The 14,346-nt window shown below is 47.7% G+C and overlaps 1 protein-coding gene across 11 annotated transcripts in view; it reads right to left on the bottom strand.

Annotated features, from left to right (window-relative positions):
- tln2b (talin 2b) overlaps positions 1–14,346 on the bottom strand; it is a 357,717-nt gene that overhangs the window by 68,712 nt on the left and 274,659 nt on the right. For all 11 annotated transcript variants that reach the window (XM_059640204.1, XM_059640207.1, XM_059640203.1 and 8 more), the window contains 7 exons: positions 13,972–14,180; positions 9,236–9,355; positions 8,054–8,251; positions 5,301–5,440; positions 3,379–3,472; positions 1,441–1,530; positions 1,219–1,341 (listed from right to left, as the gene is read on the bottom strand). In XM_059640204.1, the coding sequence (XP_059496187.1) occupies positions 1,219–1,341; positions 1,441–1,530; positions 3,379–3,472; positions 5,301–5,440; positions 8,054–8,251; positions 9,236–9,355; positions 13,972–14,180 (974 nt within the window). The remainder of the gene's footprint in view (positions 1–1,218; positions 1,342–1,440; positions 1,531–3,378; positions 3,473–5,300; positions 5,441–8,053; positions 8,252–9,235; positions 9,356–13,971; positions 14,181–14,346) is intronic.

Below are 14,346 nucleotides of genomic sequence, written 5' to 3'. Positions count from 1 at the left end.
ATTGGGCCAGGTGCTGGGTATGAATGGGATGCTCTTTGGAGGATTGGTGCAGACTCGATGGGCCAAATGGCCTCTTCCTGATTGGCTTTGATTGCTTCAGGAGTGGGAGTGGGAACTGCGCCAAGGTGATAGGGGAGTCATTTTTCATCCACAGAACTGGTGTTGCTTGGGATTTCATTGGCATTTGTGTCTCTACAGGAAATCGCATGGTTTTGGTTGGAGTTTGTGTGTATATCTGTGGGTGCGTGTGCGTGTGCACATGTGTGCGCACGTGTATGCGTGTGCGTATATACACACATGTATCTGCAGGGATTTGATGATTTTAACCTGTACCTTTCTGGACTAGTGGATACTGGGACATAACATATGGCTTCATGAAGCTTCAACAGAACAAACCAAACGATGATGGGCAGGTTCTAACACTTCAGAAGCAGATTTCGGAATCCACAGAGAGGATTCATCTGTGAGGGGGAAACTTAAAAGGAGTCCTATAAAAGTTAGTTCTTTCTTTGTTATGAAAATATATCTCAATGAATTTCTCATCCCATTTACTGAGGATGAAGGCCATTTTTGGCCACCATAGCACAGGAACGTCCCTCTTGACCTGAACATCGCTATGTCCGATCATTGAAAGCATTCTGTCCAGATGCATCACAGCTCGGTCTGGCAACTGCTCTGCCCAAGGCTGCCAGAAATAAGAGAATGGTGAACACAGCCCAGTCCATTGCACAATCCAGCTTCCCTCCCAATGATTCCGTCTACACTTTCCAATGCCTCCGGAAAGCAGCCAAAATAATCAAAACCCCCTCCCACCCTGGTTATATTCTCTTCCATCAGGCAGAAGATACAAAAGCTTGAAAACACATACTAACAGCTTCTTCCCCCCTGTTATCAAACTGATGAACAGACCTCTCCTGTGTTAGAGCTGATCTTTCTCTGCACCTCTCATAGTCGTAACACTATATTCTGCATTCGGTTCGACTGCTCTGATATACTTACAGAAGGAATGAATTGCCTGGTTAGCACACAAAACAACACTTTACACGGTATCTCTGCACAGGTGACAAGAATGCATCAAACCAATCACTTTTGAGATGATTCTGGGGTTCTCCCCTCTATTTCATGCTTTACTCTGGGTGGAGGTTCCTCTCTCAGAGGTAGGAATGGAGTTATACTCATATCAAGGCTGTCAGGGAGAGTTCGGAAATTGCTGCTCACCTGAGCCGCTGCCTCTGTCAGGCCACACAGCGCCTTGGAGGCGATGCCAACAGATTCCCCAAATGCTGGAAGATCGCCGGTCTTGGCTTTCTGAGAGATCCCTGTCATAGCCTCTCCAAGGACCTGGATCAACCAGAGATAACGGAAAAGGGAAAATAAGGAAAAAGAGATGGCGCAGCGTGTCACAAACCAAATTCACCAAAATGGTTCCCGAAGACCTACCTTGGAATTCTCCATCACACTCTCAATGCAGTCAAAATAGGAAAGGTCACTGACAGGGTCATTGGGATTTTCCAGCATGCCTTTGACAGTCTGCAAACATTTCCGAAATTGCAAGTTACTGAATCCACATCAATCATCAATCAATGCCAGAACTAGCTAGCTAACTAACTGACCAGCTGGCTCTTAGAAATTTCAGGCTTGTACCTCAATATATGTAAAAAAATCAGTCCTCCAGTTAATTCATCTCAGTTTCCTTTCCAGATGGTTGGTAAGTGACAGCCAGTACTGACTCCCAACAGTGAAACTTTCTCACGTACATGAGAGAAATGTACAGAATCTAACACACTCACTACACACTGCCTGCACATGGAGCTGGGGTGGAGTTCACATTGTCTAAGGTAATAGAACAAAACAACACCAGAAGAGGCCATTCAGACCATCATATCAGTACTGTCTCTTTGAAGGAACTAGCCAATTATATGCAATCCCCAATTATTCCCTTTTAAGTATTTATCCCAGTCTCTTTTGACTTATTCTGGCAACTGCTTCTTCTGCTCTTAAAGGCACTGCATTTCAAGTCTGCTCATAAAAAAATTCTTCTCAGTTTGGCCTGGTGCTTTTGTCAAATCTTTACATCTGTGCGCTCTGGTTACTGATCCTTGTGCCACCGGATACGGCTTCCATTTACTTATTTTACCTGAACCTTTCACAGTCTTGACCAATTCAAATTCTGTTAAGGATTTTGCTTCTGGGAAAATAATCCCCCTTCCAGAATCTCAGCTGCAAAATCTCCTCTCGTCGAAAGGATTTAGCATCCTTCTTAAAATCTTACTCCAGCTGACATCTAACCTGTGATTTAGCATTACCTCCTTCTTTTCTGTATTTAATGTCTGTGCTTTTGATAAAAACATCCTTTCAATGAGATGTGGGTGCTCACATCAAGGTCCATCTCTACTTGCACTTGAGCAGAGTGAGGCCATTTCAGAGGGTAGTTCACAAGAGGACACGGCTCTAAGGTGAGAAGTGAAGGATTTAAACTAAAGCTGAGGGGTAACTTTTTCATGCAGACAGTGGTGTGTGTATGGAATGAGCTGCCAGAGGAAGTGGTGGAGGCTGGTACAATTACAACATTTAAAAGGTACCTGGATGGGTCTCTGAATAGGGAGGGTTTAGAGGGATATGGGCCAAATGCTGGTAAATGGGACTAGGTCAGATTGGGATGTCTGGTCAGTCTTGACAAGTTTGACCAAAGGGTGCGTTTCTGTGCTGTATGACTAAGCACAGAGCTGTGGGTTTGGAGGAACTTGTAAGCCAGACTAAGTACGGTAGATTTCCATCCCTAAAGGTGAACCAGATGGGTTTTTACAGCAGTCGATGACAGATGTCATGGTCACAGTCACCGAGATTAAATTTTTTTATTTTTCTGAATGAGTAAATGAATTGAAATTCCACCAACTGCTTAGGTAGGATTGGAGCAATAATCTGGATCTCTGGATCGTTGACTCAGAGACATTTACTTCTCAGAGATCACCCCATCAAACTGCGACTGCCCAGTGAGCTATCCATTGAGATTTCACTGTACATGACTGCAGGGATTTTGATTAAAATCCAATATTTAATCTCCTTCGCTGTGGGCTCAATGATGGTTAATAGTTAGCCACTGGGAGTTAGCCGCTAGTTAAGTTGACCATATAAAATCCACCTCGAACTCCCAGCACACCCATCTTACCTGCACAATCTTAAGCCATTTTATGGATCCAAATCTCAGTTTTCCAAGTTTTTAAATTTATACATCATCAGTGCCAAGGTTAATTATTTCATCCCACCTGAGCTGCTTTCCATGCAAGATTGGGAGGATAGAAAATTAAAGGATTAACATCCATGATGTCAATGAGTTGGATGGATAAAGGGTGTCAAGAGTTTGGTTTTAGTCTGTACCTCAAGTTCTCGGAGAGCGTTGTCACACTCCTTCTGACCAGGAGCCTGCTGGGTGCAGAGAGTAATCAGCTGATTGATGCTCTCAGTCACAGCCCTGGAAGACATCAGATACATTTCCTGTTAAACTAACACTTGAATACAACTTCAACCAGGTCCACTTCGTTAACTTAGGCACAAATGCTTACAAGACAGACTCGCAACTTTCATGGCCTCTTGGACAACCCAAAGATATTCATGTCCTCAGTAATGTGCTCCTCAGGGGTGCTCCTGTTGCCAGGCTTGGAGACCTGGCAGCAAATTTGTACACAGCAAACTCCCCCCAGAGGAATCCAACATTAGACAATATTTGGGGCTCCCCCTGCCCCAATCCCATTGAGCAGTGCTGGTTGACAGACAACCATTGGCCAAGACTCAAGGGTGGATCTCTGTCCAACTCCCTCCATCCTTCTTCTAAATCATGGCCAAGCATGCAGACCCTTGGTTTGATCCTTCCTTTGAAAGAATCACAGAATCATTATGGTGTGGAGACAAGGCACTTGGTCTGTCAGGGACACTCCAGCTCTGATATCTACTGCCAATCTCCTGCCTTTTCCCCACATCCTGCATACCATTTCTATCCAAAAAAAAAAGCCAGCCAGTTCCCTGTTCAATGTCTCAACTGAACCCGTCTCCATCATATTTCCAGGCAGAACATTCCACACCCTAACTATTCATGCTGCATGAAAATATTTTCCGTTACATTAGCCTCACTTTGTTTGCACATCACTTTATATCTACATTTTGACAGGCAGAGACAACTTCATCCAATTGACTCTGTCTTGACCACTCGATGATTTTGAAAACAGGTGTCAGATCTCCTTCTTTCCAGGGACAGCAGTCCCAAATTTTGAATGGTGGCTTGAAGGGCCAAATGGCCCACTGCTGCACCTATTCTCTATTGAGTTTTGAGAAGATTTGTAGCTCAGGTTGAGTTTCTGGATGTGAGTTTGCTCGCTGAGCTGGAAGGTTAGTTTTCAGATGTTTCGTCACCATTCTAGGTAACATCATCAGTGAGCCTCCGGTGAAGCACTGACGTTATGTCCCGCTTTCTATTTATCTGTTTAGGTTTCCTTGGGTTGGTGATGTTATTTCCTGTTCTTTTTCTCAGAGGATGGTAGATGGGCTCCAAGTTTGTTAATGGAGTTCCGGTTGGAATGCCATGCTTCTAGGAATTCTCGTGCGTGTCTCTGTTTGGCTTGTCCTAGGATGGATGTGTTGTCCCAATCAAAGTGGTGTCCTTCCGCAGAAAGCTAGCCACCAGGATACATGAACATCAACTAGCCACAAAAAGACATGACCCACTATCACTGGTATCCTTACATACAGATGAAGAAGGACACCACTTTGAAGCATGGCATTCCAACCGGAACTCCATTAACAAACACATTGATTTGCAGCCCATCTACCATCCTCTGAGAAAAAGAACAGGAAATGGCATCACCAATGCAGGAAATGACATCACCAACCCAAGGAAACCTAAACAGATAAATAGAAAGCGGGACATAACACCAGCGCTTCGTCGGAGGCTCACCGATGATGTTACCGAGAATGGTGACGAAACATCTGAAAACTAACCTTCCAGCTCAGAGAGCAAACTCACATCCACATCCTATTCTCTATGTTTCTTCTGTCTATCCTTATCACTGAAGTGTCCTCATGCCTAGAACCGTTAGTGATTCAATGTCTCTGCTGACAGTGCAAGGCCCCCTCAGTCTGGATTTTGCGCTCAGCTGTCTAGAATTTGGCTCAGATGCACGGCCAACTGACTCAGAGGTGAGTGCAGGCTACCCATTGCGCCACAGCTGACTGGGTGGTGGTGGAGGGCGATCGAACTCTGGCCTAAATAAAGCAAAGCACAATGGTTGTAAAAAAATGGTCCTTACCGGGCAGCTGCTGCCAGGAGATTCTTGGCATTGGGCGCAGCAGAATCAACAGATAGCGACTTGGCAGCGAGGAGCAGTTTGCTGGAAGCCATAGAAATATTCTTCAAGTTACCAATGACCTGGATCTGACCCTCCTTTGTCTGTGGGAAAAGCAAGCAAAACACTTAATGGATCACGGTGTTGTTCTGAATGGGCAGACTGTCGCTCAGAAGTGTCTTCTGTTCTACCCGCCACACAATACTGGGCTGTGTCACTCGGAACAGCCTTCAGAATGATAGGACCCTACAACAGGGGGAGGTTGAAGGCCTTGTGGCATTACTGTGTTATTCCAGAGACCAGGCAATGTTCTGGAGATCTGGTTTGAATCCCATCATGGCAGTTGGTAGAATTTGAATCCAATAAAAATCTGGAATTGAGAATCTAATGACGACCGCAAATCCATTGTCAATTGTCAGGAAAAACCCACCTGGTTCACTAATGTCCTTCAGGGAAGGACACTGCCATTCTTACCTGGTCTGGCCTACATGTGACTCTACACCCACAGCAAGATGGTTTACTCTTAACTGCCATCTGGGCAAGAAGGGATGGGTGATAAATGCTGGGCTAGCCAACAGCGCCCAAGTCCCATGCATGAATAAATAAAAAACACTGAGGTAGCCAGAATGGGTGGAATCTTTCTGTTCCACATGGAGATTTTAGATGGGTTAGGTAGTGTTGGGGTGAACCAGCCTCTTGGCATCTCCAGGAGCTGGAGAGAAGTTCAGCAATGCTCCTGGGTTAAAGAGGGTAGGTTCCATTCAGGTGCTCAGAAGTAAGAGTCCAGATGATCCCAGTGGGGACAGCTAAGTCACCCATGCCTAAAGTTGGCGTCTTAGCCGCTTGTGCACCTGCGCTGAGCTAAGAATGCAATCGTACAAAAGAAAACCTGCCCCTTTGGACATTCCTCCTGCTGTTAGGCCCAACTCTAAAAACCAACATTCCGCCCATCATGTCCATGCTGGCTCTTCGAAAAGGCCATCCAATCAATCCCACTCTTTCCCAATGTCTGTAAGTAATGATCCAAAATCCTTTGGAAAATTATGATAGAATTATTTCCACCTCCTGTGAAGCCTGTGATTATTGGCCGTAACATAAATCTCTCAATTCTGCTGGATTCTTCCCAGGTAGCCCAAGTCTGCCAGTCTCTGCACAAAGGGATCTGTGGAAGTGGACAGCGTTGGAGGGGATGGGTCAGGGAGCAATGTACGTCCATCTGCTCAAAATCACAGACTGCGTGGATTCAGAGATAGCTCTGGAATCCATATTATAGGAGGAATGTGCTAGTGCTGGACAGGGGGCAGAAGAGATTTACCAGGTTGTTGCCTGGGTGTCCATGGTAAAGGGGAGGCATTGGGGACTGGGGAATTGGAAGTCTTGGAGGAGGTGGAGGGTGTGGGTGGTGTCATGGACGTAGGTAGGGAGTTCCTGGACCAAGGGGTGGAAAATGGAGTTGAGATAGGTGGAGATAAGTTCGGTGGGGCAGGAGCAGGCGGAGACAATGGGTTGACCAGGGTAGTCAGGTTTATGGATTTTGGGAAGGAGATAGAAACGGGTGATGCAGGGTTGGGGAATGATGAGATTGAAGGCTGTGGGTGGGAGGTCAGCTGAGGGGATGAGGTTGTGGATGGTTTGGGAGATGATGATTTGGTGGTTGGGGGTGGGGTCATGATCAAGGGGACAGTAGGAGGAAGTGTCGGAGAGTTGGCGCCTGGCTTCGGCAATGTAGAGGTCAGTGTGCCATACCACAACTGGACCTCCCTTGTCAGCAGGTTTGATGGTGAGGGTGGGATTGGAGCCGAGAGAGCAGAGGGCTGCATGTTCTGTGGGGGAAGAGTTTGGAGTGGGCGAGAGGGGTGGAGAGGTTGAGGCGATTGATATCACAACAGCAGTTGGAGATGAAGGGGTCAAGGGAGAGTAGGAGGCCTTGGGGTGGTGTCAAGGAGGAGGGGGTGCCTTGGAGGTGGGAGAAGGGGTCATTAGAGGGAGGGTTAGGCTCATGATTAAAGAAGTAAGCGCAGACGTTGGAAAAACTGCTCAACATCCAAGCATGAGCTGTAATCTCCCAGTCACGAATCATTTCAACTCCCCCTCCCATTCCTGACACAGCATGTGCATCATGGGCCTCCTGCAGTGCCACAATGATGCCACGCGAAGGTTGCAGGAACAGCACATTATATTTCGCTTGGGAACTCTGCAGCCTAAATGGTATCAATGTGGACTTCACAAGCTTCAAAATCTCCCTCCCCCCTACCACATCCCAAAACCAGCCCAGCTCATCCCTGCCTCCCTAAAATGTCTTTCCTCCCACCAAGCCGTTCCTCCCACCTCAAGCCCCACCCCCATCTCCTATCTACTAAATTCATTCCGCCCCCTTGACCTGTCTGTCCTCCCCAGAGTGACCTATCACCTCCCTACCTCCCCACCTCCACTCACCTTTACTAGCTCCATCCCATGCCTCTTTGACCGGTCTGTCTCCTCTCCACCTATCTTCTCCTCTATCCCTCTTTGACCCACCTTTCCCCTCTCTCCCTATTTACTTCAGGACCACCTTCCTGTCCCCCATTTCTGAAGAAAGGTCTAGGCCCGAAACGTCAGCCTTCCTGCTCCTCTGACGCTGCTTGGCCAGCTGTGTTCATCCAGCTCCGCACCTTGGTATCTCTCGTTCGGATTTGGACACACGCCCTCTGGATTACCCGCTACGCCACACACCTTACCTGAGCTTGTCCAGCCATTTCGATGCCTGCATCCAGAAACTCGTCAAAATCTTCGCTGAATTTGCCGGACGCAGCGGCCAATTGCCTGCTCGTCCCTCGGGAGGCATGAACCACCTCCCCCGCTGACTGATTCAGACCCGCAGCAGCTTGGTTCAGTTCGCTCTGCGCCTCCTGAAAACTCTTGGTGCTCGGTGGCAACTGCGGCAGGGGCGAAAGAAGAAAAGATTAATAAGAAAACACAGAGAGACAGTCTCATCGATTCCCATTTGGGTATTTATAAACGTCAGCACGTGAAGTTCACACGCATTAAGAGATATAAACACAGACACAAGGGCACACACGTGTGAAGACACACACATACACACACATCCAGACACACATTCACATAAGAGGCACCCAGGAATAATGAGGTACGCATAATAAGACACACACGTGCATACGGACATACTTTTGCACACATACAAACGTACAGATATAATCTCTCTCTCTTTCACACACTCTCTCTCTCTCTCTCTAAAGGAAGCTCCAATCGCTCACACTTACATCTCAGTAAGGTTTCAGCAATGTGTTAACATCAGAAACACTGCAGTTTGTTTTGTAATCGCCAAAGGTGGAAATCAGATTAGGCTACACCATGTTCACAGACAGCGTGAGACTGCATTAGTCCCGTAGAGTAACAGGCAAACACTGTTGGAAAGCAATTGTACCAGGAATGGGAACCTGCTGAATTGGGTATTCACTGGGTTCGCACGGCAGTGTCAGGCCTGGGCAAGTCTTCTTCATGGATGAGGTGGGAGTTAATAAATATGGTTACTGACCAATGGGTAGGAGCAAGTCAGGAAATCCATGAAAAATAATGGGAATTTTTTCATTATTTTAATGAGGCCATGAGGGAGGTGTAATAAATTCAAGATTAATCTTATTTGGGTCTTCTTTTCACACATGACCGTGTGTGTGAAACATATGATACTTGTTCAGTAATACTATCCTTACACATCCCGTGATCATTCGGCACGATTCCAGGATAAGACAGCCCTGGCTGTATTCTTATAGCGAGGAGGAGGTGGACTTTATGGATGGGGATTGAGTGACGGGCTCTGGCACAGCCATCAGCGTCATCTCCAAGTCTTTGATTGTGGCTTGGATATTTTTTAAACAGAGAGAAAAGCAATCAAAGCTTACCGAGTCGACCAGCAGCTTTTTGCTGGATTCTCCAATGCTCTTAAGTGCCATGTCCACATCCTTCTGCCCTGGCAGACAGTTCACACAGTTGTTCAGCGAGTGAGAGACTGACTTAGCCACCTTTAGAAAAGGAAGGAACAACACTGACACACAATTGGAATTGTTTGACACACTGACTGCCTCAATCAGAGTTCAATTCAAAAGCCTGTTGCAGGACAGCGGTCAATGTTGCAGGACAGCGGTCAATGTTGAGGAGATGACCCTCTAAGTAGAAATTCAAAATTCCAGCTAACAGCACAGTGAGAGGTGTCACAGCCATTTGACATCATGTGAAGAAGCAGAACAACTTGAATTTGTATAGCACCTTTAATGTGACGAAACACTGACAGCAGCGATCATGAGGCGAACTAAACACTAAACTTGGCTTTTGGGAAAGCAGTGAGAAATTTTAACGATAACAAGTGAAGCTCAAAGAAAGAGAGAGAGGTCCAGCGACCGGGCGGGGCGGGGGTAGGTGTGGTGTGGTTAGGAGAGGGATTTCTAGCCACCCCATCCCCAGGCTCTAAAGTCAGGGCTACCAATGATTGAGCAGGGACGGTCAAGAGGCCAGAATTAGAGGAGTGCAGAGATGTCAAAGGATTGTAGGGCTGTCTAAACACATTTCTCAATTCAAGATCAGCGAGTTTAGGGAAATATTCTCAATTATTTTGAGTGCTGGAGATAGAATGTGGGGTTCTTCCCTTGATATCAGGAATAGTAAGTGTCTGAATAGACTGGAGAGAATCACAGATATGGGGTGAGAGTGGCAGGCTTTTCTTTACCCACATTGAGTCAAGCTGTACCTTGGAACACGTTATGCTAACGTTGTACTGCACCGTAACAGGGTCAGTTACACATAGTGTCCGCTAACTCGCATTCAGGAGAATGAACAGGTCAGTTTTATTTCAAAGGATGGTAAATGTGGCCTGGAGTAAGAAAATGTGCGTAAATCCACTCAGACCCTTTCTTAAGGCACAGCATAGGAAATTCTGAGCAGTCTTGATATGGTGGACAGGAGGTTATCCGAGTGGGCGAGCCCAAGACTTGGGGGGTGGGGGGGCACTCTCTTAAAATTAAAGACAGCTTTTCAAGACAGGAGTTACTTTTCTTTGAGAGGATTGTGTTATTTTGGAATTCTCTGCCTCAGGTGACGGTGGAGGTGGGGTCATTAAATATTTTTAAAGCGGGAGATGTCTGTAAGGCTGGGCAGAAATCGAAGATTCCAAGGGACAGATGGGAATGTGGAATTCTGAACTCAGGCAGACCAATCGGGATCTTATTGAATTACAGAGCAGGCTCAATGGGCTGAACGGCTTACTGTTGATTGGTATGTTTGTACAAAGTCCTCACATATACAGGTCGGATGAAAACTCGCTCGCCCTGAGACATTAACCCTCATGTGTGTGTGTGTCTCTCTCTCTCTCTCCCCCCGCCTCCAGAGATGCTACCAAACTGCTGAGTACTTCATTTATTCATATGGGGGATGTGGGCATTACTGGCTGGGCTGGCATTTATTGCCTGACCCTAGTTGCCCCTGAGAAGGTGGTGGTGAGCTGCCTTCTTGAACCGCTGGAGTCCTCTTGCTGTGGGTTGATCCACAATGCCATCAGGGAGGGAATTCCAGGATTCTGACCCAGCGACAGTGAAGGAACAGCAACTGATTTCCAAGAGTGGGTTGGAGGAGAACTGGAAGGTGGTGGTCTTTCCATGTATCAACAGCTGTTGTCCTTCTAGATGGAAGCAGTCATGGTGCTGCCTGAGGATCTTTGATGAATTTTTGCAGTGCACCTTGTAGATAGTACACACTGTTGCCACTGAGCATGGATGGTGAAGCGAGAGGATGCTTGTGGATGCAGTGCCAGTCGAGAGAGTTGCTTTGTCCTTGTCAAGCTTCTGGAGTTTTGTTGGAGCTGCACTCATCCAGACAAGTGGGGAGTATCCCTTCACACTCCTGAATTATGCCCTGTAGATGGTGAACAGGCTTTCGGAAGTTAATGTATTCTTATATTCCGGCCTGCTCTTGCAGCTAACTTGGCTACAAGGTGAATCCAACTCCGTGCTTCTGGCACTGTCTGCTTCTATTTCAGGTTTCTGCTGTACACTGTATTTTGCTTTTATATTCCTGTTTAGGGAGGTCTTACAATATTTATCTTACTCTAACCAGGGCTGATGATGTCATGTGCAGTCCTGAGAACGATCCTACCATCCTGGGATAAAGAAAACTGGGGCTGAAGATAAATCACCTCCAAATATAAAAAGGGGCAATTTTAATCCACTTCATTCAGTGGAATCTTCATTGCCCTTCTACCCAAATCTTTCAGATTGTTTCGGAAAGGCAGGCAGGCAGGCAGGCAGGCAGGCAGATTCTTCGCTTGCGAAGATCAGTTGGGAAGAGATTCATCAGCGATTTCGTTGGCACAACCATTGGTGGCTGTAGAGTCCTATCCTGGACCTGCAGATCCTGGGGCAGTGCGGGCAGGGGAATGCTCCGGACAGCGGGGCTTGAGATGAGGGCTCCTTCCTGCATTTCCGTCTGTCCTCTGCAGCTGCTCTCCTCGAATATTCGAACTGCTCCGTTGCTGTCCTAGTTTTCTTCCACCATGCGTCCCTGTCAGAGGCCAGCTTTTGCCATTCCGTTGAGGCGATGCCGGCCTGAGACAGCTGTTGCTTCAGTTAGTCCTTGTAGTGCTTGTGCAGGGCACCGCGGTTTCTTTTGGCGTCGCAGAGTTCCCCGAAGAACACTGTCTTGGGTATTCTGGTGTAGTCCATCCGCGATACGTGACCCGACCATCGAAGTTGCTTCAGGAGAAGGGTCGCTTCGATGCTGGGGAGCCTGGCCTTTTCCAGCATTTGGTTGTTAGAGACATGGCCCTGCCAGGTGATGCCCAATATAGAGCGCAGGCAACGTTGGTGGAATTGTTCCAGCAGCCGCATCTGTTTGCGATACAGAACCCAGGCCTTGGAGCCGTACAGCAGTGTGGTGATGACCGCTTCTTTGTCAGTAAGCAAACTGGCACCATCAGCAGAGCGCAAAGAGGCCTGAAGTTGGCGGGTCGGTCCATACATCGTATGCAGAGACTCATAAAAAGCTCTGGTGTTGCCAGTGTCTGCATACTGCTGTGTTTGTTCTGCCAGTTTTGACCACCAGTCGTTTTGCATCGTTCTGAGGTTGGCTTGCAGGGTACTGCATGCAGCTCTGTATTCTGCTTTAGCTGTTTTGTCGTCAGATCTGGAGAGCAAGGTCTGATGGGCAGAGCGTTTCTTCTGGAGGAGATTCTGTATCTCAGTGTCATTTTCGTCAAACCAGTCTCTGTTCCTCCTACAAGTGTATCCAGCCACCTGAACAGCTGTATCTCGCCATGCAGACTTCAGGTGATCCCATGTCTTTCCTGTGTTTCCATCTGTGACCGATGGGTCCTTGGATTTCAGTCTCTCCTCTACCTTGGACTGGAATTCGTCACGAAGATTGCGGAGCTTGCTTACGTGGATTTTCTTGGAATATGGTCCCCTCTTCTTTGTCACTGGCTTGACTACTAGTCTTACTTTCGTCTGTACCAGCCTATGGTCCGTGTAGTAGTCCGCACTCAGCATAGCCCTGGTCCGTCGGACGTCCGATCTATCCCTTTGGCGCACTAGGACGTGGTCCAGGAGGGGCCAATGTTTGGATTGGGGATGCTTCCAAGTCATCTTGAATCTTGCTTTCTGTTGGAACAGTGTGTTTGTGACCACCGGTCCGAGTTCTGTGCAGAGCTCCAGAAGCAGCCTCTCGTTCTCATTACAGCTTCCAATGCCATGTCGACCCAGGACTCCGGGCCATGCCTCTGAGTCGTTGCCCACCCTCGCACTGAAGTCGCCTAGGACGATGAGTCTGTCTTTCGCACTGACTTTCAGGAGGAGAGACTTGAGCTGGTCGTAGAAGGCTTCTCTAACTGCGGGCTCAGTTTGCAGTTTCGGAAAGAAAGGCTTAAAATTATAAATCACCTTTCACTCCTTCAGAGTGCCCAAAACTGCTTTAATACCAATTCTTTAAAATAGTGCCAGAGGATCTTTTAGAATTATAGAGTCCCTACAGTGCAGAAAGGGGCCATTTGGCCCATCAAATCTGTCTCAACACTCTAAATAGCATTCCACCCAGCTCCCAGCCCATCTCCACCATGGTGCATGGGGTTTTTATTAAGGCTAATCCATGTTGCCTGCACATTCCTGGACACTATGGACCAATTTAGGATGGCCAATCCACCTAAACTGCGCATCTTTGGACTGTGGGGCGAAACTGGAGCACCTGGAGGAAACCCACACAGACACAGGGAGACTGTGCAAAATCCACACAGACAGTCGCCCGAGGGTGGAATCGAATCCAGGTCCCTGGTGCTGTGAGGCAGCAGTGCTCACCACTGAGCCACCGTGCCACACGTTCAACTGAGAGGTTAGACGGGGTCTCAGCACAGCATCTCAACCAAAAGTCAGTACTTGAGGCAACGTCCCATTGCCCCTGGTCTGCGGCTGGGAAGGTCAGCTTGGAGTCGTCTTCAAGCCTCTGGTGCGGGACTTGAACACACAACCTCGAGACATCAGGAGGTGAGAGAGCTGCTCACTGAGCCACTGCTGACATCATGGCTTTTAGCCAGCACCAGGCCTTAGTGCATGCAGATAGGGGTTCCCTTCACAATCAGAGGAACGTGCTTGATCTGACTGACCTGTGCCAGCCTCTGCTGGCTCTCGGCATCCCCGGGTGAAGCCAGCGTGTGCTTGGCTTCCTGGATCAGCAGGGCAGATCCGTCCATCACATCCCGGGCTGTGTCCAACATGGAGTTCTGAGCCGGAGAGTTCTCAGTCGAAGCTGCCACACCACGGGCAGCCGATGCCAGTGTCTTGAGAGCTTGCGCTGTTTCCCGTGCGGCGATACCTGAGACCACAATCAAGAAGATCTGACTGAGCCGCTTTGACACAATAACAGAACCAAGGGAAAAGAAACAAGAGTATCTAATGCCAAATGGTTTCCTGCCTCGCTGTGGTTAACTAGGTCTAATCAATGGCCTAGTGGTATTATTGCTAATCTATTAGTCTGGAGA

This window comes from Stegostoma tigrinum, chromosome 36, assembly GCF_030684315.1.
Source record: "Stegostoma tigrinum isolate sSteTig4 chromosome 36, sSteTig4.hap1, whole genome shotgun sequence".
NCBI lineage: Eukaryota > Metazoa > Chordata > Chondrichthyes > Orectolobiformes > Stegostomatidae > Stegostoma > Stegostoma tigrinum.
Note: the sequence above shows the minus strand (reverse complement) of the source record. Positions and strands in the feature narration are given on the sequence as shown.